The sequence below is a fragment of the Canis lupus genome, chromosome 22, assembly GCF_048164855.1.
Source record: "Canis lupus baileyi chromosome 22, mCanLup2.hap1, whole genome shotgun sequence".
In the NCBI taxonomy this organism is placed as follows: domain Eukaryota; kingdom Metazoa; phylum Chordata; class Mammalia; order Carnivora; family Canidae; genus Canis; species Canis lupus.
The window spans coordinates 41,074,096-41,100,328 of record NC_132859.1 but is presented as its reverse complement, the minus strand read 5'-3'; the positions used below and the strand labels follow the sequence as shown (position 1 = coordinate 41,100,328).

Genomic DNA, 26,233 nt, shown 5'->3' with positions numbered 1-26,233 from the left:
TTTCAGCTCTGCCTGCCTTTTGGTGGCCATGATTCCCTGAGGTCCGTTACTTGGTGTCTGGGTAGAGCAGAGTTAACAAAGGAAGGTGATATCCATTAGTTTGTCCACATACAGGAATGCTGTGAGGTTGTTCAAGACAGTGCTGGGTTTCCTATCATAAACCTGGAAATACCAGGCCACAAAATACTGCATGAAAAAAGGCAAGATACAAACTGTTTGTTCAGTGGTAGTTCATGTTTGTAAGGAAAAATGTGTATGTGCGCACACCAAAGTCAGGAAAGCAGACACATAAAAAGACCGACACCATCCCTACCCCAGGGCTCTCGACTGTGGCTGCATCACAATGATGCAGACTTCCATTTCCAGTGGGGAATGATGGGTATTTTTAATTTCCTTCTTTATGACCATCTGTACTCTCCAAGTTTTCTTCATTAAATATATGTGACTCATGTGATTTTGAAAGTGTAAACAAATGAAAGGCAGCCACAAACTGGCACTACAGCATACTTTGGAACGGTTAAAAAATGGCAATATTTAAAAATCTAATGTAGGGAGAAGTTAAATCAAATATGGTGGGTTCATACAGTGGAATATTAACTGGCACTAAGTTTTTCATTTTAAAGAATCCCTAACATCCATGGTGAAGCCTATGCTGCCGACAGCTCTCTCAATGCCACTTCAGTTCTTTCCCTCCTGTGCAGTGCTGAAAGGTTAGGAACTGTGCTCTCCACACTTGGGTACCCGGCCTCTGAAGAGCAGATAGCATAGCTCTGCTGCTGCTTCTGCTCCCCTGGCTCTGGCAGGGGTGCTCTGGAAGCCCAGACTGGCCCCCGGTGCAAGGATTTTATAAGCCTCCAAGCTTCAGAAATAAATCCCTTTCTATTTAAAATCACAATACACGGAGGGGAAAGATTTATTAGCATGCTTTTTTCTTTCTAAAATTTATTAGCATGGCTTTTTCTTTCTAAAACATGAGGTATCAAACTCTGTAACATTATCAGAGCATTGTTGGTAAGGAATAAAGGCTCCTCTACAGGAAGAATAAACCCAAAGAGAATAACAACCAAAGCATGATAGCTATTTCCTTTGGGAGCTAAGATCATGGGACGACTTTTTAAACATTTCTATGTTTTTCTTTTTCTTTTTTTTTTCATTTCTATACTTTTCAATTTCTCTAATGCAAGTATGTGTTACTGATAAATTTTTAAAACTTAACTTCTTACAGACAGCCCCAGTGGCCCAGCGGTTAGCGCCACCTTCAGCCCGGGGCATGATCCTGGAGATCTGGGATCGAGTCCCGTGTCAGGCTCCCTGCATGGAGCTTGTTTCTCCCTCTGCCTGTGTCTCTGCCTCCTTCTCTCTCTCTCTCTGTGTCTGTCATGAATAAATAAATAAAAATCTTAATAAAAAAAAAACTTAACTTCTTACAAAAGAGAGCAACTGTCACTTGATTATCTCCATAGAAGTACAAGGAGGATTTTGTAGTGTCACTTCCTCCTGCATGTCCTAGCATGGGCACAGCTTGGGACTGGTGGCCCTGCTTGCCTTTGACCCCTCTTTCACTGTTATCTTTTCTTCCCTTCCCTACCTAATATTGACATTCATGGATACATCTTGTCCAGATAGTTTCCTTCCTTCAAATCCTCCATGGTTATGCTAGTAACAATCACAGTATAATTAGACAAGTGGACACCTTTGGTCCTTTTGAGTAAGTAGCTGGTTTATTCTGCATTCTGCATCCCCCGATAAAGCAGAATTTGTCCTGTTCCATCTGGAGCTGCCAAGCGGGGAGATAATCAACAGGATTGAGGGAAGATAGCTTACAGAAAAGCATCTTCATTTGGAAGGTGCCACTGGAGAGTGTTGTCGGGGCCACCCTTGCCGATAAAGTCTGCAACCATCCAACCACCGCGCCAGATTGTCAGCGAACCTGCAGTTCAGGGACCAGGAGGGCCTGCAGAGAGGAAAGCAGGGAAAGTGAACAGGAGGGGCTCCCCAGTGTCTGAGCTCAGGATCTGCAGGGTTCCAGTCTCCTCCCCACCCAGCCCATTTACACCCTGGCCTGACCCTTGAAGCATTGGTTGGAGCTTGCCACCCAGCTGCTGCAGATGCACATTTCTTTTGTGCATCTCGAGTATGATTCTCTTGCTGACTCCAGCACATCCTAGCATGAATGCTAGTGTCCCCTAAATCCTCAGGCTCACACCACCGGCCCCCCTTCAATCCATAAATCCATAAATCTCACACTGTGAATTTGGAGACCCTCCCCTAGCCCTTGATAAGAGAAGTACTCATAAATTCTCTGAAGTGAGCACCAGAGAAGTTCCATGACTTGCCCAGGTTCAGGTGGTGAGTCCTTGGCAGGCCCTTGATCTGAAATGGGAATCCTTGACCTTAAGCCAGGGTTTCTTTCACCTTTCCATGCACGTGCTTCTTCCCTAGCTCCTCAACCCTGCCTAGGCCAGTTAGACTGTTTCTCTCAAACTTTTTCTCCTCGTGCCCCTAAAAGTGATTCCTCTATTCTCAGCCCCCATGCCAGCACCCAAACCCCAGGTCCTCTTATCCCAACCTAGAAGCTGTGGGGTTCACCAGGCCAGCTGCAAGCCATTAGAAATCCTGGTTAGTAAGCTGTCTGTTAGCCAGGCAGGCCCCCATGAGTCTTCCAGGGTAGGGGGTCCCACAGTTAAAGAAGGGGTTCTAGGACCCCTGAGTGGCTCAGCGGTTGAGCATCTGCCTTCATCTCAGGGCATGATCCTGAGGTCCTAGGATTGAGTCCCACATCGGGCTCCCTGTGAGGAACTTGCTTCTCCCTGTGCCTATGTCTCTACCTCTCTCTGTGTGTCTCTCATGAATAAATAAATTTTTTTTAAAAAAGTTAAAAAAGGGGTGGGGGTATCTGATTCCCTAGCCCCTCACAACTATAAAGCAGTGGGGAAAACACACACATACATATTTTCAGAAACTGCAGGGCTCTCCACAGCCCAGGGCAGGCACTGAAGAAGGGAATCCTGTAGGTGTGCAGGCCCTTGGTCTTCTCCTTTTCTGTCTGCCTCAACTCTGCTGAGCTGCTTTATCTGAGCTTTGAAAAGACGTGGGTGCTTATTAGTTTAATAAAAGCTCACTTTGCTGGGAGTCCTGAACAAGTGAGAAGGCTTTAATCAGCCTGGCCCAGCATATCTCTACTTAGTGTTGTGCAATAAAGATGATTTTAGCTCATTAGTGCTCACCCTAGAGAGCCAGCCATGCTTCCAATTAATTGCAGAGTAGAGACTGTATGAAAGATATTTTAAACACTGGGAAGACACACTAGTAAGGGGACTCCCACTTTAAAGTATAATCCATTAAATTAGTAAGGAAAATGGATTAATGTATAAGTGGTATTCAGAACACTGATTAACCATTTGAAAAATAGAAACCTGGATCCCTACACCTCATTTTTTATATGACAACAAATTCCAAGAAGGTCAGCAATTTAAGTATAAAAACATAAAACCATGAGAATTCTCTTTTCTAATTTATTAACAAAAATTCAATTATAGGGCTCATTTTGGGCAGGTACTGTTCTACGTTTTTTTTTTAAAGATTTTATTTATTTATTCATGAGAGACACACAGAGAGAGAGGCAGAGACACAGGCAGAGAGAGAAGCAAGCTCCATGCAGGGAGCTCAATGTGGGTCTCGATCTCGTGACTCCAGGATCATGCCCTGGGCTGAAGGCAGACACTCAACTGCTGAGCCACCCAGGCATCCTATGGGCAGGCACTGTTCTAATATGGAAGAAAACATAGCTTCATTTCTTTACAAACTTGGAGTGCAGTTTCATATAAATTCAGGAGCCATGCATGAAACAAAATATTGAAGGATCTGATTCTGTGAAAATGTAAAACTCCTATATGAAAATACCATAGACAATGTAAAAATACAAACAGCAAACCTGAGAAAAGTAGTTCACATAGATATCATGGATAAAGGTCTAATAACCCTGATTTATAAAGGACACATCTAAAATCAATAAAAACAAAAGAAAACATTAACATCCCAGTAGAAAAATGGGCTACTACGACCCAGCAATTGCACTGCTGGGGATTTACCCCAAGGATACAGATGCAATGAAACGCCGGGACACCTGCACCCCGATGTTTCTAGCAGCAATGTCCACAATAGCCAAACTGTGGAAGGAGCCTCGGTGTCCATCGAAAGATGAATGAATAAAGAAGATGTGGTCTATGTATACAATGGAATATTCCTCAGCCATTAGAAACAACAAATACCCACCATTTGCTTCAACGTGGATGGAACCGGAGGGTATTATGCTGAGTGAAATGAGTCAATCGGAGAAGGACAAACATTATATGGTCTCATTCATTTGGGGAATATAAATAATAGTGAAAGGGAATAGAGGGGAAGGGAGAAGAAATGGGTAGGAAATATCAGAAAGGGAGACAGAACATAAAGACTCCTAACTCTGGGAAACGAACTAGGGGTGGTGGAAGGGGAGGAGGGCAGGGGGTGGGGGTGACTGGGTGGCGGGCACTGAGGGGAGCACTTGACGGGATGAGCACTGGGAGTTATTCTGTATGTTGGCAAATTGAACACCAATAAAAAATAAATTTATTATTTAAAAAATAAAATAAAAAAAATGGGCTAAGCATGTGAATAATCAGTTTAGAGAAAAATGGCCAACAAACACACGAGAAGATGCTCAAATTCTTTGTAGTTTAAAAATATTTTGCAAAGCAAAATAGAATGGCATCATTTAAGTCTCAATTTCCAAAAACCACACAAATTTTATTGCTCTAGGTTGGCAAGCTGGGGGAACACAGGCCCCATCATGCAGTATATTGGAGGTGCCCCTCTCTGAATGCCAGTTTAGCAATCTCTCTACCCACATTTAAATGCACCTGGCAAATGGGAAAAAATCTAAATGTTCATTGATAGGGGACTGGCAGATAATTACCTGCAGCATTTAGAGGGCAGAGACCTTTAGTTGATGATATACCAAGATTTGATTTTATTAATAAGTGAAAAAAAAAGTTAGGTGCAAATCAGTGTATATGTTGGGATTTCATGTGTATTTTAAAATATTTTTCTCATTCTCAATGTTTATACATTTTTCTCTGATTTATAAGACATATTAATAGTTGTGACCTTCAGGAGGCTGCTGACAAGAGCAAGAAGTTTACTTTTTGATTATCATCTTTAAACACATGTATTATTTTTATTTTCAGAAATAATAAATGATAAATTCTTTTAAAAAATGTAATGGCTTCTAGGTAATAGCCCAAATGCAGCCTCGATCTTTCAACAAATATTTAGGGCATACCTATTATATGCCAGACACAGAGCAAGATGCTGGAGACAGAGGCAAGAAAAACAGACAAAAATCTCCAACTGAATTTAGCACCAAAAGGCACAGAAAAAGACAAAAAAGCAACAACAAAAAGCTGACCTCTGAGATTGACACACTTCCTGTTGCCACATTCTGAACGAGGTTTCCACTGCCTACAGGGCCCAGAGGTCACTGTAAGAAACACCACTCAAGATTTCCACTGGTAAAATTAATCTACCTGCAGGTCTGCCCCTCCAGCACTCACTGACTTGTTTGGAAGCCATGAGTTGCCCCCACAGAAGAACTGTATAGAGTCCTTCAGTTGCCTTCCACATGATGGAGCACAGATTTCCCAGGCCAACCACCCCCCATCTCTGAGTAGACTTGTGAAAGCTGAGGTCTAGAATAGCAAAGATCTAGAATTAATTCCAACGCTATGGCCACGTGTAACTTGTTGTACCTCTATGCCTCCGTGTCCTCATTTTATGGGGAATAAGAATAGTCACTGCACAAGGATTCGAGAGGATTAAATGATGATGTTTATGTAAATATATAAAGCCTACAGATGAAAGAAGTAAAGAAATTATAGCTATCATGAAAGGATTTCCTCTATTGTAAGATTCCTTCTATGGTAAAATACATTAGTGATTTACTAACAACTTTTGTGGGAGGAAGCTATTGCAGGATAAACCCTAATAGCAAAAATATTAAGATGTACAATCTTGAACTGAGGAAATATGACATTGTTTCTAAATCTAACTGGTGACTACAGTGCCCTGAAACAACCAAGCATTCAATTCTGAAATGTGGGGTAGAAAAGGCAAAAGATGGTGGAAATTGGTGGTTAGACAGTGGATAGTGTAGGCCCACCATGATCAATGGAGATGATAGAAGTGCATGCTGGAAATGGAGTTTTCATGTACTCCACTGGCTTAGCCTATGAGAGAGGACTAGGCACACATATCAGGAAAATCTGCAACACAGAAACTGGGCCAGAAGTCTTGCACAGCAGTCTATGCCCAGATGGACATTTGTGAAGTGGGTCTGAACCACTACTAAAATAACAGTGAGCTGAAACAAGAAAAAGTCACATAACCTGTCTATTAGGCAAATACTAAATATAGGTAAACCTGTCCTTATTTAAGGAAAAATAAAACTAACATGGTACTTATGGGAAATATTAGTATAAGATAAAGGGCATCATCATGAAATTCAGAGAAACATTTTTATGAGAATAACATACTACAGAATCCAAAAGTAAGTTTTATAAAACTGAGAGCCTCAATCAGATGTAACCAGGCATAACCTCTGGAGAAAGCCATGGAAGAGAAGAGAAATTAAAAAGGCAAAGACTTGAATTAAAAAAAAAATATGGATAGGCTAACATAGAATTGAAAAGATACTAAATATGTAATAACCAAAATTCAACACCCATTCATGATTTTAAAAACTTTAACAAACTAGAAACGGAAAGAACACTCAATCTGAATAAGAGTATCTCAGAACGTTTAAAGAAAATATAACACTTAATGATAAAATATCAAACTTACCTGTGAGATTGGGAATGAGCAAGGATGCCACTATCATCACTTCTATTCAACATTTACTGGTGATCCTAGCCAATGCAATAAAGCAAGAAAAAGGTATTGTAGAGCCAAATATGAAAGATTAAATAAAGCTTTTAGAAAAAAAAAGTTAAGAATACCCTCATGACCTAAGAATAGACAAATATTTCTCTAAAATAACCATAAAATGAAAGTAATAATAATTTAGACTATATTAAGAATTTCATTTTATCAAGACTCCATTAAGAAAAGCAGAAGGTAACTCACAGAATGAAAGAAGATGTATGCAATACTTGTATCCAATAAAAACTTTTATCCAGAATATATAAATAATTCCTGATAAGTTAATAAGACAAATACAATAGAAAAACCGACAAAAGATTTGAATAGGCACTTCACATAAAAGGATATCTAAATGGCCAATAAACATTAGAAAAAGTGCTCAATCCCATTAGCTGCCAAGGAAATACAAACTAAAACCCAGTGCAATACCACTACAGTCACAAGAATAAACAAAAAATACCAAGCATTCTCAATAATTTGGAGCCACTGAAAACTGCGACTGCTGATGGGAGTGTAAACAGAATCTCTTTAGAAAGTGGTTTGGTAAAATATACCAGATCTGAAAATATACATATCCTAATATCAGTGATTTCATTCCTTGGTAAAATCAATGGAAATCCATTTATATATTCACCAAAAGAAAAGTACAGAATGTCCATGGCAGCACTAAAAAAGTGAAAACTACCCAAATACTCACCAACAGAATAATGGATATATAAACTGATATATCCACATAATGGAATATTATACTGCAATGAGAACAAACAAATTAGAACTATGCACAACAGTATGAACAAGTATTGAGTGAAAGAAGTCAAATACAGGCCCAACCACTTGTAAATTTTAGATGGCTTTCTGAAGCAAATATCTGCTTAAAGAAGAAATCAGAGCTGCAGTTATTTCTGGTAGCAAATATATAATTATCTGCTAATACACCTAATATAATACTTAATATGTAAGGTGTTCTTACAAGTAAATATGAGGACCTGAAATTTAAAAATAAGCAAAGGACAAGGGCCGCAGGAAAAAAAATCACAAAATAATATAAATATATAGCAAACATAACAGGAAAACACCCTAATGAAATATCACAAAATGCAAAAGAAGATAAAATTGTTATATGCCTTTCAAATGGCAAAGATTTATAATTGATGAGAGTGCAGTAAATAGAATTTTACTAAACTCTTAATATGAATATAAATTGGTGCAAACTTGCTGGAGAGTTATTTCACAACATGCATTAAGTACCTTATAGGAGGGTAGCCTGGGTGGCTCAGCGGTTTAGTGCCGCCTTCTGCCCAGGGTGTGATCCTGGAGACCCAGGATCAAGTCCCACATCGGGCTCCCTGCATGGAGGCTGCTTCTCCCTCTGCCTGTGTCTCTGCCTCTCTGACTCTGTGTCTCTCATGAATAAATAAATAAAATCTTAAAAATACATATATTTGTGTATATCTCTGATTATTTCTTTCATCTAAATTCCTATAAGATTCTCTTTTTTAAAGATTTTATTTATTTATTCATGAGAGACAGGGCGGGGGGCGGGCAGAGACACAGGCAGAGGGAGAAGCAGGCTCCCTGCAAGAAGTCTGATGTGGGACTCAATCCCAGATCCCAGGATCACACCCTGAGCCAAAGGCAGATGCTCAACCGCTGAGCCACCCAGGCATCCCACAGAGGTTTATTTCAAGGATACTCATCCTAGCCCTCTGTATAACCCTAAGCAAGATCTAAGAAGGAAAAAAATACATTCCACTTAAGGCAATTTGATAATTATGTCCTTCCTTCTGAGACTTTGGGGTTGCAGAACTCAGTGGTGGTCTACTGCTTAGCATGATGATTAAGATCCCACTCATTTGAGACTACAGATGTTCAGAAACCAAGATTAGGCCAAGATTAGGATTAAAGATAATGGGTGGAGGACATCAACATACACTATTAAAAAATGTACCACTTACCATGCTCCCATCCCGTCTTTTCCTTTTACAATTTTCTTGGCACATTCAATTGTCTTCTTCAAATTTGGATTCAGTAAAGCTGTGGAGAAAATAAAGTGGAACAATACAAGTCTATAACTGGCACCACTTAGAGTGATGTCAGGGAAGGTCTAGTGTGCTAACATTAGAGAGGCTTCCATGTGAGTCCAAGGATAAATCTATGCCTAGATTTTTCTAAGGCAACCCTGAAAGATGGTAGCATGTGGTCATCTCTTACAAAATCTATAGATTTTTCTCTTGTAATTCTTATAATACTTTCATTAAAAATATGTATAGTGAATACTCTGTGCTAAGCAATGTAAAGAAGCAGTGGAAGTAGAATGGAAAATGCAGTCAATATATCCCTGTCCTGAATTTTAAAAAAGAAAACCATATCTGGGGGCATCACAATGCCAGATTTCAGGTTGTACTACAAAGCTGTGGTCATCAAGACAGTGTGGTACTGGCACAAAAACAGACACATAGATCAATGGAACAGAATAGAGAACCCAGAAGTGGACCCTGAACTTTATGGTCAACTAATATTCGATAAAGGAGGAAAGACTATCCATTGGAAGAAAGACAGTCTCTTCAATAAATGGTGCTGGGAAAATTGGACATCCACATGCAGAAGAATGAAACTAGGCCACTCTCTTTCACCATACACAAAGATAAACTCAAAATGGATGAAAGATCTAAATGTGAGACAAGATTCCATCAAAATCCTAGAGAAGAACACAGGCAACACCCTTTTTGAACTCGGCCACAGTAACTTCTTGCAAGATACATCCACGAAGGCAAAAGAAACAAAAGCAAAAATGAACTATTGGGACTTCATCAAGATAAGAAGCTTTTGCACAGCAAAGGATACAGTCAACAAAACTCAAAGACAACCTACAGAATGGGAGAAGATATTTGCAAATGACGTATCAGATAAAGGGCTAGTTTCCAAGATCTATAAAGAACTTCTTAAACTCAACACCCAAGAAACAAATAATCCAATCATGAAATGGGCAAAAGACATGAAGAGAAATTTCACAGAGGAAGACATAGACATGGCCAACACGCACATGAGAAAATGCACTGCATCACTTGCCATCAGGGAAATACAAATCAAAACCACAATGAGATACCACGTCACACCAGTGAGAAAGGGGAAAATTAACAAGGCAGGAAACCACAAATGTTGGAGAGGATGCAGAGAAAAGGGAACCCTCGTACACTGTTGGTGGGAATGTGAACTGGTGCAGCCACTCTGGAAAACTGTGTGGAGGTTCCTCAAAGAGTTAAAAATAGACCTGCCCTATGACCCAGCAATTGCACTGTTGGGGATTTACCCCAAAGATACAGATGTAATGAAACGCCGGGACACCTGCACCCCGATGTTTCTAGCAGCAATGTCCACAATAGCCAATAGCCTGTCCACAATAGCCTGTCCTCCTGGAACCTGCAGTCTGAAAGGGGGAGATAAAGATCGTAGACAGTTATCATACAAAGGATACCTGGAATGATGGGGGAATGCAGCTTGATGTGGGAGTGGTAAGTGGGGGCACCCAATCAGACTCAAAGGGTTGGGAAGGGTTTTGGGCCACGGAACATCTAGAAGAGTCCTATCAGGGTAAGGAAAAGGGATGGAGGGATCACAGAAGGAAAAGTGTTCCAGGTAGAAGAAACACCATTTGAGATGGCCCAGAGGTGCCTCTGAGGGGCCAACATGACTAGGCATTCATCATCCCATTCTCTTCTTTGAATATGGAAGCTGAGACCTCCTACCTGAATTACTGCAATTCCTTCTTGACTGCGTATCAATCTTCCCCTTTCCCTAATCCAGTCTGATTGCTTTTCCTGAAAACATTGGTTAGGCGCCCCCTAGTTGCCGGTAAAACAAAACCCCAAACCCTTGGCTTACTCACTCTTTGCCCCAACATGCCTTTCCGCTTCTACAACCTTACCTTCCTTTTTTTTTTTTTAATAAATTTATTTTTTATTGGTGTTCAATTTACCAACATACAGAATAACACCCAGTGCTCATCCCGTCAAGTGCCCCCCTCAGTGCCCGTCACCCATTCACCCCCACCCCCTGCCCTCTTCCCCTTCCACCACCCCTAGTTCGTTTCCCGGAGTTAGGAGTCTTTTTCTTCTTCCATCCTTTATATTCCCTTTCACTGTTATTTATATTCCCAAAATGAATGAAAACATACACTGTTTGTCCATCTCCGATTGACTTACTTCACTCAGCATAATACCCTCCAGTTCCATCCACGTTGAAGCAAATGGTGGGTATTTGTCATTTCTAATGGCTGAGTAATATTCCATTGTATACATAGACCACATCTTCTTTATCCATTCATCTTTCGTTGGACACCGAGGCTCCTTCCACAGTTTGGCTATCGTGGCCATTGCTGCTATAAACATCGGGGTGCAGGTGTCCCGGCGTTTCATTGCATCTGTATCTTTGGGGTAAATCCCCAACAGTGCAATTGCTGGGTCGTAGGGCAGGTCTATTTTTAACTCTTTGAGATGCAGAGAAAGCATTTGACAAAATACAGCATCCATTGCTGATCAAAACTCTTCAGAGTGTAGGGATAGAGGGAACATTCCTCGACATCTTAAAAGCCATCTACGAAAAGCCCACAGCAAATATCATTCTCAATGGGGAAGCACTGGGAGCCTTTCCCCTAAGATCAGGAACAAGACAGGGATGTCCACTCTCACCACTGCTATTCAACATAGTACTGGAAGTCCTAGCCTCAGCAATCAGACAACAAAAAGACATTAAAGGCATTCAAAATGGCAAAGAAGTCAAACTCTCCCTCTTCGCCGATGACATGATACTCTACATAGAAAACCCAAAAGCCTCCACCCCAAGATTGCTAGAACTCATACAGCAATTTGGTAGCGTGGCAGGATACAAAATCAATGCCCAGAAATCAATGGCATTTCTATACACTAACAATGAGACTGAAGAAAGAGAAATTAAGGAGTCAATCCCATTGACAATTGCACCCAAAAGCATAAGATACCTAGGAATAAACCTAACCAAAGAGGTAAAGGATCTATACCCTAAAACCTATAGAACACTTCTGAAAGAAATTGAGGAAGACACAAAGAGATGGAAAAATATTCCATGCTCATGGATTGGCAGAATTAATATTGTGAAAATGTCAATGTTACCCAGGGCAATATACACGTTTAATGCAATCCCTATCAAAATACCATGGACTTTCTTCAGAGAGTTAGAACAAATTATTTTAAGATTTGTGTGGAATCAGAAAAGACCCCGAATAGCCAGGGGAATTTTAAAAAAGAAAACCATAGCTGGGGGCATCACAATGCCAGATTTCAGGTTGTACTACAAAGCTGTGGTCATCAAGACAGTGTGGTACTGGCACAAAAACAGACACAGAGATCAATGGAACAGAATAGAGAACCCAGAAGTGGACCCTGAACTTTATGGTCAACTAATATTCGATAAAGGAGGAAAGACTATCCATTGGAAGAAAGACAGTCTCTTCAATAAATGGTGCTGGGAAAACTGGACATCCACATGCAGAAGAATGAAACTAGGCCACTCTCTTTCACCATACACAAAGATAAACTCAAAATGGATGAAAGATCTAAATGTGAGACAAGATTCCATCAAAACCCTAGAGGAGAACACAGGCAACACCCTTTTTGAACTCAGCCACAGTAACTTCTTGCAAGATACATCCACGAAGGCAAAAGAAACAAAAACAACCTTACCTTTCATTGCCTTCCTCCATGACCCCACCGTTAGAGACCTACCAAGGGGCAGGACACAAAGCTAGCGCCTGCCCTTAAAGTGAGTGCTCTGCCCCTGATACCCACAGCTTGGGAACCATATGCATCATATGCAGTTCCTCTTCCTAGACTTTGTTCATGTTCATCTGCTCATAAGGACAGTCCTTAAAACTCTGTCATTGCCCACATAGCTCACGGTGCCTTCTCCCCTCTTCTGAATAAAATGTCACTTCAATTCAGCACTAATATGTTAAATACATATATACAAATATACATATGTGCATACATAGATACACGTGTGCATACATGCTTACATGCACACACACACACGCATGCACACACACCCTAATCCCCAGCTACCTTATAAATTCTTTGAATGAAGTTGTATTAATCACACACCAGGAAGTACACCCGACACTACGCTCAGCACTTTATATACATTGTAGTATGTTAAAAACCCACAAAAGCCTTGTGAGGTAAGTACTATTATTACCTCTACTTTACAGATAAGAAAACAAACGTTCAGAACTAGTAAGAGGTGGAGCCAAGATTCTGTCTGGCCTCAAAGCCTGTGCTCTCTCTGTCCCTCACTTTGCTGGACAAGGACAGTAGACAATTCCTCTGAACTGCCCCCCAGGACTTAGCACAGGGCCTCGTACCTCTCCATGACACCTTACTTCATTGTGAGTCCTACTGGCTTGTGGTGACAAATTCCCAAGAGACTGTTCCCCCCACCCTTCCCCATTTGGAATGTCTTTGCTTTCAGGACTTTCTAGCTCACCTTTCAGCTGATTTTCTGGGGTCTTGGCTTTTGGTGGAGTCTCCAATGCATCTCCTGATTTTGCTCAGGCCCTATCTACACAATGACGTCAAACCTGTGCCTTAGGCCACAGGGAATCAGCTGATGTCCCCCCAGGTCACCATCGACTTCAATCCTCACTTACCTGTCTGGATTCTCACTTCTCATTTTAACCTTTAAGGATTTTATGTTCTTGCCAGCTCAGCCAGATACTACAGTAGATTAATTAATTTTTTTTTAAGTAGGCTACATGCCCTAATGGGAGTTAAACTCACAATTTCGAGAGTCACATGCTTTACCAACTGAGCCAGCCAGGCACCCAGAATTTTTTTCCCATTTTGTCTAGTAGGAGGGTTTTTTAGGATATCTAATCCACCATATTTTTATCACAGCACTCAGTAGTACCACTTCCTTTACAGGTAATTATTTGTTTCTCCTGTCAGAGTCTGGCAACCTATCTATCTATCATCTATCTATCTTCTTATGAGATATAAATTACGGGCCCAGTGGGGTTCTCTTTTTTCTTTGGCTACCAGGAAGCTCAGGGCAATACTGAATGTTCTATCACAGTAATTAAATTATGTTCTTAATGTGTAGGTGTCCCCTAGCTTTGATCACATGATTCCTACGGGCCTTGCACAGTGTTTCACATACAATATCACATTTAATGCTCACAGCAACCTTAAGAAGTAGTTAGTATCATCCCCACTTCACAGATGAGGAAGCTCTGAGAAGGGACCTACACAGGCTCATGTAGCTCACTCATATTGGGGGCCGTTAGGATTCTCACTGGGTTCCTATGTGTTTTCTGCACCTTTCCCTCCTACTTTGCAATTCTGCTTCTTCTTGAATCTGGAAACTATCTTACTCCTCTCTGGAATCCCAAGGCCAAGCATAGGGCCCAATATCAAGCAGCTTCCTTCTGGACCACATAAGAAAGTTAAAAGCTTTTACCATGACCTCTCCACTCTGTCTCCTAAAGACCCAGCTCAGAAGGCACAGGTTCTGGAACATTTCTCACTCATCATGGGGAAGGGAGCTTTGCTCATTAGGGAGACCCTGAGAGTGCCAGGCTCTCAGACCCTCCTGCTGCAGAATGACAGCCTCAGGTGTCAGAGAGAGTTCTGGCATGGTTGTGCAGCCCATTAGTCTGGCTCTGACTCTGGGGCCATGCTGTGTGAGTTTGCCCCTCAACAATAACACCTACCAGCTGTGTGGCTTTGAGCATGTACTTACCTTCTCTGGGCCTCAGTTTCCCCATTTAAAGAGTGAGATAATAACAGTGCCCATGTCATGGGGATCTTTGTGAAGATTAGATGAACTCAGACCCATGAAGAGCATAAAGGAGTACCTGGCAGTTAGCAAGCACTAGAATGTCAGCTCCAGGAGGCCTGGCACTTCATAGGTATTCAGTGAATGCTAGGAGGAGGGGATCTTGGGCCAGGCATCCTCTTGACTACAGATACCTGGGACCCCTAAGAGCAGCAGGGAAAGCTTCTCTTGGAATGGCCTACTTCTGCCTCCTCCCAGTGACCCCTTGTGCCTGTCCAAGTGGCAGCATCTATTCCATTTGAAGAAGAGTGTGTGGCTGAGCATGGGTGAAATGAGGCCCATGCAGAGCAGAGCCCTCTGCTCGAACCCTTCAGGCTCAGGTGGGCTCTGATGCCTGCAGCCTCCTCCCCACCACCTCTCCACATCCTGATGCCTTTTCTGCCCATCTGGATGGGGGAATCCATGACTCTGTCCCTGGCCACCACCCGACTCTCCTCTCTGTGTACTCTGCTGTGCAGCACTAAGCCTGCCAGGCCCTCTGCCTCCCTGCTCCAAACCTATAAACTCTGGCCCCCCTGGAAGGCTGGCCTCTGAGCTCTGTGCTGCAGCCCCCAGTGCCCAAGTGTGTCAGTAGGGGGGACCTACCAGAGCAGGACATGTGGCAGAGGTTCCTGCCCCTGTCGCACCAGTCCCAGTCGCGAATCTGAAAGAGGCCGTAGCCAGTGTAGCCACCAGGCAAGTTCTCGTAGATGGCCATGGGGTTGAACTTGCTCTCAAAATAAGCCAGGCACACCCCTAAGATAGAACAGGAGGTGGGTGGCTTGGAGGAGGGAGGAGTTGGGGATGCCTGGGCAGGGGCCAGAGGGAAAGGAGGGGAGGAAGAACGGGGTTGAGAGGAGCCTACTCACAGTTTTCAAGGCTGTAGCCCTCAAAATAATTCAGGCCTCCATCATAGAGCTTCTTAGCTACCACGCAGCGCCCCAAGATAGCAGCACCACTTGGAACCACTAGGTAGCCAATGAGGGAGAGAACCACAGATGCCTTCATCTTCTCAGGCTCCTGGCAGCTTAAGGCAATAGTGGCCGGGTAAGCCGGTGGAGTCACAGAGTCCTGCCAGGATCCCAAGGACATTAGTGTCTCTGAGGGTAAAGAAGGGCACTGGGGGTGGGGGCGGGTGATTTAATGTGTTCAGAAAAAGGGGAGTCCCACCTGGCTTACCATGATCCTTCTTCCCACTCTAATCCTTGGCTTCACATTACCCCAAAACCAAGACACCTGAAACCCTGCCTCCCCTTCTCTTCTGGACACCCTATTTTCTAAGGAAACAGCTCTTGAAAAGGTCACCTCCCCGCCCCACCCCACCCACACACACATTCTTTCCCTCCAGCAAAACCCAGTGGCTTCTGCTTGATTTTCTTCTCACTCATTTCTCTCTCATGTTAGATACACATGCTCAAATCTTCTCTTCCCCTTTATTATGAAAGTACAACTTGTCCATTAGATACATGTTGAAAAACAGAAAAAGAAGGGAAAACTTTGTTGTGGTCCCACTACTCAAGAATAATCACTACTGTTACGCTGAATTATTTCCACCATTGCATTTTATCCTAGAATACATTCAGAGCTGTGGTCTTACCCTTGCCATAGTCTTATCTCCAGATTATCTATAGATCAAACTCCTCTGAGCTTTTCTATGGTTGTCCACACAAGGAGACAAACCCCAGTCCAGCCCAGACCTACCATGTCATAGGGGGATTCATCACTGGCAGTAATAGACAAGGCCCTTAGCCTCATAGGGCCTCTCTTTTCTCATCTGTGAAAAGGGGGGTCATGTGTGGGATGCTCAAAGAATTGATTCCTGAGCTTCTCCTCCATTTCTGTTGTCACCACCTAAACCCCCCTCATCATTGTCTCCTAAACCCCTCTCATCTCCATCCCCTGATCTCATTTTCATCACCTTAAAGCTCCCTCATTTCCATCCCCTGAACCTTCCTCATCATCATCCTCTAAATCCCCCTCATCTCTATTCCCTAAACCCCCTTCATCACCTTCATGTAACCCCTTCCCTGCACCCTAATCACTGCAAGTTGAGTCATAGTCCAGCCTCTTGGTCTCCACTCCTCCAGGCCACCTCTTCCAGGTGGTGCTTTCTAACATGAGTGAGGAATGTCCCCAAAGCATGTGCACAATGCCACGTTGGGAATGCTGCTAGTTCCCTATTCCTCATCATAGCAAACCCACACTTGGCTTTCTGAGCCCTCCATAACCTGGCCTTACCCTGCCCTCCCTCCATCAGGAGGAATCAATTCAGTGAACTCTGAATTCCCATGTTGCTCCTTCTCTGTTCCTCTCTGCCTACCCAAACCTCACTGCCCATGCTTCTGCTAATTCTTAGCTCTCCACACATGGCTCTTCCCAATCCACAAGGCCCTACCATGCTTTTCTCCACCAAATGCTCCATCTTCAGGTGTCTGCTCCAGGTGCCACCTCCTTGAAGCCTGATGCAATCCTGCATGGATATTCCCTCTCTGAGACCCTACTGCTCTCAAAATCACTTCCAGAACAGCTAGCAGATGATTGTCCTGTTCTGTACCATGTCTTATCCCTCAGACTAGGATGTGCATTTGGAAATTATAACATATATTCTTCCTGGCATGCCCTACAGCCTGCAACACTGCATAAATATATATCAACTGGACAACTAACTGGACCCTCCTCTTTGTCATCATTGACAGGTGTATGCATGTCCTCCAGCTTATCTTCACCTGCACAAGGGGTTCTTGACCTTGGCACTTAGGCTGGAAAATTCTTTGCTCTGGAGGCTCTTCTGTGCACTAGAGTTTATTTAGGAGCACACCTGGCCTCTAGATATACAGTACATCCTACCCCGCAGTTGCGACAAATAAAAATGTCTCCATACATTGCCAAACACCTCCTAGAGGACAAAATCATCCCCTATTGTGAACCAATGACTTAAATGTCTAACTTGGGGAAAAGTTAGAAATAAATAAGTGTATTCCTGAATTAAAAGAATTTTGCTTTTAAATATTTGTTTAAACTCTCAAGTCACATAATTAGTTACAGACATCACCATTAAACCAAAAACATTGTTGAGGAGGGCCTAACATTTAAGTGTTCAGACTTGGGAGTCAGGTTGCCTGGATCCAGATTCTGATTTTAGGAATCCCTGGAGTGATCTAAAACAGTTACTCGGCCTCTCTGTACCTCAGTTCCCTCATCTAAATAATAAAATAATACTTACCTAATTGTGTTCACTTTAAAAGTAAATGAATGAAATATACAAAGTATTGAATCCCCAGCAAACACTTATCTTTTGAACTATGGTCACACATCCGTGCTCTTAGCTTAATAATTGAAATTTAATGCATATTGGAAGAGAAGTCCATGTTTACATTTCCCAGTAGAGCAAATGATATTTTCAGGTGATACCTGTCTCCCAGACATACTCATAAAAGGCATGCTGAGTCTTCCCTCCTTCTCTCTTCCCCTGCAGTGAATTCACTGGGAGCCCTTCCCCCTGTTCTTTCAAAACCAATCCACCTCTCACCATCCCTTCTGCCATCATCCCAGTCCAGATCACCATCATCTCTGACTTCTGTAGAGTCTCCTAGATATACTCTGATAGTCCACAATCCTCTCCTGTTCCCCCATGCCCTATTATCCACATAGCAACTAGAAAGTCCTCTTTAAAAACATATATCCAGCCACATCATCCATCTCCAATAGATTCCCCTGGCACTTTAAATAAGATCCCAACTCCTCAACCTGGCCGACAAGATCCTTCCTGCTCTAGCCCCTGAGCACCTCTCTAGTCTGTTTTCACAGCTCTCTTGCCCTTGTTCACTTTCACACCACCACACTCCCCTATCACATTTCTTTTTCTTGTACATTCCAATCTCATTCCTACCATAGGTTCTTTGCACCTGTTGTTTCTTCTGCCTGGAACATCACAGAGCTTGCTCTTTCTGGTCATGGTCTCAGCTCAAAAGTGAGCTCAGCATATCTAATAGGGCTCTCTTATCACCGCTTTATCACAGAAAATCATTTCTATTTTCTTCAAAATATAAGTAAATTTCAGATATTACCTTGTTTAATTTGTTTATGTCTTAGACCAGAGTGTAAACACAAGGAATGCAGAAACCTGGTCTGTTTTGTTCTCTGCTTTATCCCCAGAACTTAGAGCCTAGTGTATAGGAGATGCTTTGTGAATCTCTGTTGAATGAATGAATGAATGAATGGGGAAAAAGCCAACTCTTCCTAACAGAATTGTCATCATATAAGCAATAAATGGATTTTCTGAGTGTCTCCTGCACCTGGGTATCATCATATCTGTCCCTATTCCTACCTACCCTATACCAGCTTACCAGTTCACCAGTCCCTCTGCAGAGGTAGAGCCTCCTCAGGGAAGGGCAACTGCAGCAGTTTTGACCTTTCGCAGGGAAGTTGCTCTACCTGCACTCGGTTCCCTGGCCTTTTCAGATTCTACTTCCTTGATAACCCACTTACCTTCACCTAAGAGCTTCTAAACTACAAGTGCTTCTCTATAACCTGCTCTTCTAGAATCTTTTCTATGACATCAGTTGCTACGTGCCAGAACATTCTGAAGCAGAGAAGGGTCTGTCCCCAATGCAATGTATTAGTTTTCTGTTGCTACTGTACCAAGATACATCAAACTTAGAAGCTTAAGCTACATAAATATATTATCTTAAAGTTCTATAGATCAGAATTCTTTTTTTTAAATAAATAAATTTATTTTTGTCCTTCTCCGACTGACTTACTTCACTCAGCATAATACCCTCCAGTTCCATCCACGTTGAAGCAAATGGTGGGTATTTGTCATTTCTAATAGCTGAGTAATATTCCATTGTATACATAAACCACATCTTCTTTATCCATTCATCTTTCGTTGGACACCGAGGCTCCTTCCACAGTTTGGCTATCGTGGCCATTGCTGCTATAAACATCGGGGTGCAGGTGTCCCGGCGTTTCACTGCATCTGTATCTTTGGGGTAAATCCCCAATAGTGCAATTGAGGGGTCGTAGGGCAGGTCTATTTTTTATTGGTATTCAATTTACCAACATACAGAATAACACCCAGTGCTCATCCCATCCCAGTGCCCCCCTCAGTGCCCGTCACCCATTCACCCCCACCCCCCGCCCTCCTCCCCTTCCACCAACCCTAGTTCATTTCCCAGAGTTAGGAGTCTTTATGTTCTGTCTCCTTTTCTGATATTTCCCATACATTTCTTCTCCCTTCCCTTATATTCCCTTTCACTATTATTTATATTCCCCAAATGAATGAGAACATACAATGTTTGTCCTTCTCCGATTGACTTACTTCACTCAGCATAATACCCTCCAGTTCCATCCATGTCGAAGCAAATGGTGGGTATTTGTCGTTTCTAATGGCTGAGGAATATTCCATTGTATACATAGACCACATCTTCTTTATCCATTCACCTTTCGATGGACACCGAGGATCCTTCCACAGTTTGGACATTGCTGCTATAAACATCGGGGTGCAGGTGTCCCGGCGTTTCATTGCATCTGAATCTTTGGGGTAAATACCCAACAGTGCAATTGCTGGGTCGTAGGGCAGGTCTATTTTTAACTCTTTGAGGAACCTCCACACAGTTTTCCAGAGTGGCTGCACCAGTTCACATTCCCACCAACAGTGTAAGAGGGTTCCCTTTTCTCTGCATCCTCTCCAACATTTGTGGTTTCCTGCCTTGTTAATTTTCCCCTTTCTCACTGGTGTGACGTGGTATCTCATTGTGGTTTTGATTTGTATTTCCCTGATGGCAAGTGATGCAGAGCATTTTCTCATATGCATGTTGGCCATGTCTATGTCTTCCTCTGTGAGATTTCTCTTCATGTCTTTTGCCCATTTCATGATTGGATTGTTTGTTTCTTGGGTGTTGAGTTTAAGAAGTTCTTTATAGATCTTGGAAACTAGCCCTTTATCTGATACGTCATTTGCAAATATCTTCTCCCATTCTGTAGGTTGTCTTTTAGTTTTGTTGACTGTATCCTTTGCTGTGCAAAAGCTTCTTATCTTGATGAAATCCCAATAGTTCATTTTTGCTTTTGTTTCTTTTGCCTTCGTGGATGTATCTTGCAAGAAGTTACTGTGGCCAAGTTCAAAAGGGGTGTTGCCTGTGTTCTCCTCTAGGATTTTGATGGAATCTTGTCTCACATTTAGATCTTTCATCCATTTTGAGTTTATCTTTGTGTATGGTGAGAGAGAGTGGTCTAGTTTCATTCTTCTGCATGTGGATGTCCAATTTTCCCAGCACCATCTATTGAAGAGACTGTCTTTCTTCCAATGGATAGTCTTTCCTCCTTTATCGAATATTAGTTGACCATAAAGTTCAGGGTCCACTTCTGGGTTCTCTATTCTGTTCCATTGATCTCTGTGTCTGTTTTTGTGCCAGTACCACACTGTCTTGATGACCACAGCTTTGTAGTACAACCTGAAATCTGGCATTGTGATGCCCCCAGCTATGGTTTTCTTTTTTAAAATTCCCCTGGCTATTTGGGGTCTTTTCTGATTCCACACAAATCTTAAAATAATTTGTTCTAACTCTCTGAAGAAAGTCCATGGTATTTTGATAGGGATTGCATTAAACGTGTATATTTCCCTGGGTAACATTGACATTTTCACAATATTAATTCTGCCAATCCATGAGCATGGAATATTTTTCCATCTCTTTGTGTCTTCCTCAATTTCTTTCAGAAGTGTTCTATACTTTTTAGGGTATAGATCTTTTACCTCTTTGGTTAGGTTTATTCCTAGGTATCTTATGCTTTTGGGTGCAATTGTCAATGGGATTGACTCCTTAATATCTCTTTCTTCAGTCTCATTGTTAGTGTATAGAAATGCCACTGATTTCTGGGCATTGATTTTGTATCCTGCCACGCTACCAAATTGCTGTATGAGTTCTAGCAATCTTGGGGTGGAGGCTTTTGGGTTTTCTACGTAGAGTATCATGTCATCAGCGAAGAAGGAGAGTTTGACTTCTTCTTTGCCAATTTGAATGCCTTTAATGTCTTTTTGTTGTCTGATTGCTGAGGCTAGGACTTCCAGTACTATGTTGAATAGCAGTGGTGAGAGTGGACATCCCTGTCTTGTTCCTGATCTTAGGGGAAAGGCTCCCAGTGCTTCCCCATTGAGAATGATATTTGCTGTGGGCTTTTCATAGATGGCTTTTAAGATGTTGAGGAATGTTCCCTCTATCCCTACAGTCTGAAGAGTTTTGATCAGGAATGGATGCTGTATTTTGTCAAATGCTTTCTCTGCATCTAAGGAGAGGATCATATGGTTCTTGGTTTTTCTCTTGCTGATATGATGAATCACATTGATTGTTTTACGAGTGTTGAACCAGCCTTGTGTCCTGGGGATAAATCCTACTTCGTCATGGTGAATAATTTTCTTAATGTATTGTTGGATCCTATTGGCTAGTATCTTGTTGAGAATTTTTGCATCCATGTTCATCAGGGATATTGGTCTGTAATTCTCCTTTTTGGTGGGGTCTTTGTCTGGTTTTGGAATTAAGGTGATGCTGGCCTCATAGAACGAATTTGGAAGTACTCCATCTCTTTCTATCTTTCCAAACAGCTTTAGTAGAATAGGTATGATTTCCTCTTTAAACGTTTGATAGAATTCCCCTGGGAAGCCATCTGGCCCTGGACTCTTGTGTTTTGGGAGGTTTTTGATGACTGCTTCAATTTCCTCCCTGGTTATTGGCCTGTTCATGTTTTCTATTTCTTCCTGTTCCAGTTTTGGTAGTTTGTGGCTTTCCAGGAATGCGTCCATTTCTTCTAGATTGCCTAATTTATTGGCGTATAGCTGTTCATAATATGTTTTTAAAATTGTTTGTATTTCCTTGGTGTTTAGATCAGAATTCTGACATGAGTCTCACCAGTCTAAAATCATCGTATTGGTAGGACTGAGCTCCTTTCTGAGGGTCCTAAAAGAGATCCCTAGCTCATTCCCTAGCTCATTCATGTTGTTGGCAGAATAAAATTCCTGGTAGCTATAGGACTGAGATCCCATTTCCTTGCTAGCTGTAAACTGGGGACCATTCCCAGCTTCTAGGAGCTGTCTGCACATCTTGGCTCTACCTCCCTTCCTTATCTTCAAAACAGCAATGATGGATCAATACCCTCTCATGCTTTGACTCCCTCCTGCCTCTTCTTACATTGTTGTATCTCTGACTCACCTTTCTCTCACTTATAAGGACTCAAGTGATTAAATTGGCTTCCCACGCTATCAAGATAATCTCCCCATTTCAAAGTCCTTAATCTGTAAAGTCCTTCTTGCCATGTAAATAACATGTTCAGAGGTGTCAGATGTAAGAGTGTGAACATCTTTGGGAGATGATTATTCTGCCTATCAGAGTGTTCATCTGGACCCCCACAGAACTGCCTTATAGTAGGGAGCAGTGGGAGAAGCCATTATTTTGCTCCTTTATTCATAATGAGGTCATGGTCAAGGACATCATCTCTGGAGCCTAGGCAACCTCCTAGGTTTTTAAAAAAATATTTTTAAATTTTTTAAAAAAATATTTTATTTATTTATTCATGAGAAACACAGAGAGAGAGGGAAGCAGAGACACAGGCAGAGGAAGAGCAGGATCCATGCAGGGAGCCCAGCCCAACATCCTGGGCTGAAGGCGGCACTAAACCGCTGAGCCACCCAGGCTGCCCATGTGGATTATCTTTAAAATCCCTTCTAGCTCCAAAGAGTTAAAAGATGTTGAAATGACTAAGGATAATGCTAGCCTTTTGAAACATTGAAGCCCTTCTGGCTGACTCAATTATTATTGGTTATTAGTTTATTAATTAAAAGTGATAAAATATAGAATCATAAAAGAAACAGGCCATAAACACTAAAACTTAAATTGATGAACCCATAAATGCACATTGGTTCAACAATCTTCAGCGATGGCCTTTTCTAAGATATGTGTCATGGACTGTAGCACTGCTTGAGGTTTTTGTGTAAATCTTATGATGCCATATTCCATTTATAGTTTCCATAACTTTAAGGCAAAGCAAGAACTTAAAGACATAAAGCAAAGCAACATCTCCTAGATTTCCTTTCTAGATTTTCAAGATTTTTCTAAACTTTCTTAAATTACTCACAATTATCCCTTTAGTAAAATGGTTTTTAATAATTTGCTTTTCTCAAGTCTTTCAAAGCATTCATCTTAAGTTTGATTATTAACTTAGCTGGAATGACCAACTTTCCTGGTTCAGCTGGGCAAAGCCTTATATTTGCATAGTTGACAGATCAGTAGTAATGGCACATATCTACTTCCTCTTAACTCTTCAACTGAATTTGCAAAAGTCACCACTACTACTCATCACTGTAGAATATTTTCAACTTTATGTACTTTTAAGTAGTTTTTCAAAGATAATCCTGAGTTCCTATGCTTTTCAGAAAACCTCTGATCAAGAGGGACTATGTCTCTTCTCCTGGAGTCAGAAGAAGGGAACAGAGTTCTTTTAGGGGAGGTCTAGTTATTAGCCCTCCTCTGTCTCCCCCACACTTCCACTATTATTTGTCCATATTTCCATTCCTGTGCAAGACTTAAGTGCATTCACTAGAGTACCCTGGAAAGCACAAAGCATGCTATCATTATTATTGTTGTTGTTGTTATTGTTATTATTATATATTATTATAATGGACAATGAGGTTTTATTGGAACACAGCCACCCCTATTCATTCATGAATTAGGTTAAAATAGGAAACTATTAAAAATAACTTATATTTCCATCAACAGATGTTGATTACAAAAGTTATGAAGTGATTTCATTGGATGGAATTCTTTTCAGCCTTGGAATCAAGGAATCAGCTCTCCACATACTATTATGGAAATATTTATGAAATATTGTTAAGTTAGAAGGAGCCTCAAATCAGTATCTCAGTATGCTATCATTTTGCAAAACAGAGTAATACCCATGCATATTTGCTTATTATGTATATGGAAAAATAGGCAAGAAATTTATTACAGTTGGCCATGATTTCAAAACAAATAAATAAATTGCCTATTCAAAAAAATTAAAATATTTTTAAAAGTTTTAATGACAGAGCAGAAAGTAGACTTTGAATAATTGTTCTTATGCTTAGAGTTATACACACTTATATACACATACAAAGCATGCCCTACCAAACAAGTTTTGACCAACTTCGCTGCATGAAAGAAATGAGAACTTTCTAGAACTAATTCATTTTAAAAAATTGGAAAGAGTGCTTAGATTTCCACAACTAACTAGCTGACCTGTCAAGTTAGACAATGATCATAACAATTGCTCTCCCACCAGTCAGACTGGAACATCCTACTTCTCTGCCTTTCCTTATTCTTTCAATCACTAAAAGAGCAGTTATTAAGCATAGACTATGTACTGTATCTAAGGTGGGCTCAGTGAGGAACCAGACACATCCTCTGCCCTTAAATTTGAAGGAACTGCCAGGCTAATGGGAAGACATACATCAAAAACAAAATGTAGTAAGCCGAGCAAAAAGGAAGGGAAAAGTTTATGTGCACAGATTAACAGAACCAGCCTCAAGGCAGCAAGCCCAAACAGTAATGTTAAGAGATAAGATTCTCCCACTTGTTTTGTGCTAAATGTACATCTCTTGGGGACAAGTCTGTCTCTGTCATTACTGAGAGTGCTCCCAACTTCTGTAAGGTGGATTCATACTTTGCCTCCACAGTATGAACACTCTAAATTTTCTACCTGAATGCACCCACCCCTCACTTGCCCACCATCTACAGAGGGCTCCATGCATAGTTCTGAGGTGGGGGAGAGAGAGGAGGGAGTGCACATGACCAGGCCTAAATCAATCAGCACATCACATTCTTCTGGGGACAATGATTTGTTCAGGAATGATTAAGTGACCTAAGCTGCACTAATCAGAAGGAAGATTAAGATTTTGATAAAAACTTCTAGAAAAGAAGCATATTCCAGTGTCCATGAATCTTTGAGAAGAGGCAAGATTCTAAAATGGTTGTGTCACTGTGAAGGTTGATCCTGCCACTGCCAAAGGCCACCATGAGAAGACAGAAAATGAAGCCAACTCGACAGTCAGCAGGGCCAAGAAACGAAGATAAACTAAGTCCTGGTGACATAATTTGAATTCTGGATCTGGCTGTACCTGAAGCCAGCCCACCTTAGGGCTTTCCCATTCCTCTTGGATTCATCCAATTTAAGTTATGTCTTGAGTAGCCCTGACCCACTCACGTTGTGAGAAAAGCTCATGGCTCTCCATCTTGGTCAGTAGCAGAGACCATCAGAACTATCCCTTTCATTTTGAATTCTTTCATGGGTAACAAAGATCTTCTCTGTGTTTATCTTTATTTAAAATTCAGTATTCTGTGTGTCAGTAATTGGATTTCATTCCTCTTTCAGTTGACATACCCTTTGTTGCCCTTTTTAAAAAAGA

At 41.6% G+C, this 26,233-nt stretch overlaps 1 protein-coding gene across 4 annotated transcripts; it reads right to left on the bottom strand.

The window, feature by feature from the left end:
- Window positions 1–1,702: 1,702 nt before the first annotated feature.
- LYZL4 (lysozyme like 4) lies at window positions 1,703–19,344 on the bottom strand. 4 transcript variants are annotated; one of them, XM_072793199.1, is made up of 6 exons: window positions 19,149–19,273; window positions 18,692–18,838; window positions 15,672–15,873; window positions 15,409–15,558; window positions 8,913–8,991; window positions 1,703–1,954 (listed from the first exon to the last, which is right to left on the bottom strand). In XM_072793199.1, the coding sequence occupies exons 2-6, from the start codon at window positions 18,755–18,757 to the stop codon at window positions 1,837–1,839; spliced, it is 615 nt and encodes a 204-aa protein (XP_072649300.1). In that variant the 5' UTR covers window positions 18,758–18,838; window positions 19,149–19,273; the 3' UTR covers window positions 1,703–1,836. The 4 variants fall into 4 exon arrangements, with proteins under 4 accessions (XP_072649300.1, XP_072649301.1, XP_072649302.1 ...); XM_072793200.1 differs by lacking the exons at window positions 18,692–18,838; window positions 19,149–19,273 and adding exons at window positions 6,880–6,944; window positions 17,198–18,225; XM_072793201.1 differs by lacking the exons at window positions 18,692–18,838; window positions 19,149–19,273 and adding an exon at window positions 19,291–19,344.
- Window positions 19,345–26,233: the final 6,889 nt, after the last annotated feature.

Bases quoted from the DNA above. Each gene is read 5' to 3' on its own strand.
- LYZL4 (XM_072793199.1), bottom strand. From the start codon at position 18,757: ATGACCAGAAAGAGCAAGCTCTGTGATGTTCCAGGCAGAAGAAACAAC. The intron at 15,559-15,671 runs GTGAGTAGGCTC...GTTCTATCTTAG, and splicing joins GGGCTACAGCCTTGAAAACT to GGGTGTGCCTGGCTTATTTT. The intron at 1,955-8,912 runs GTAAGTGGTACA...TCCTCTCTGCAG, and splicing joins AAAGACGGGATGGGAGCATG to GCCCTCCTGGTCCCTGAACT.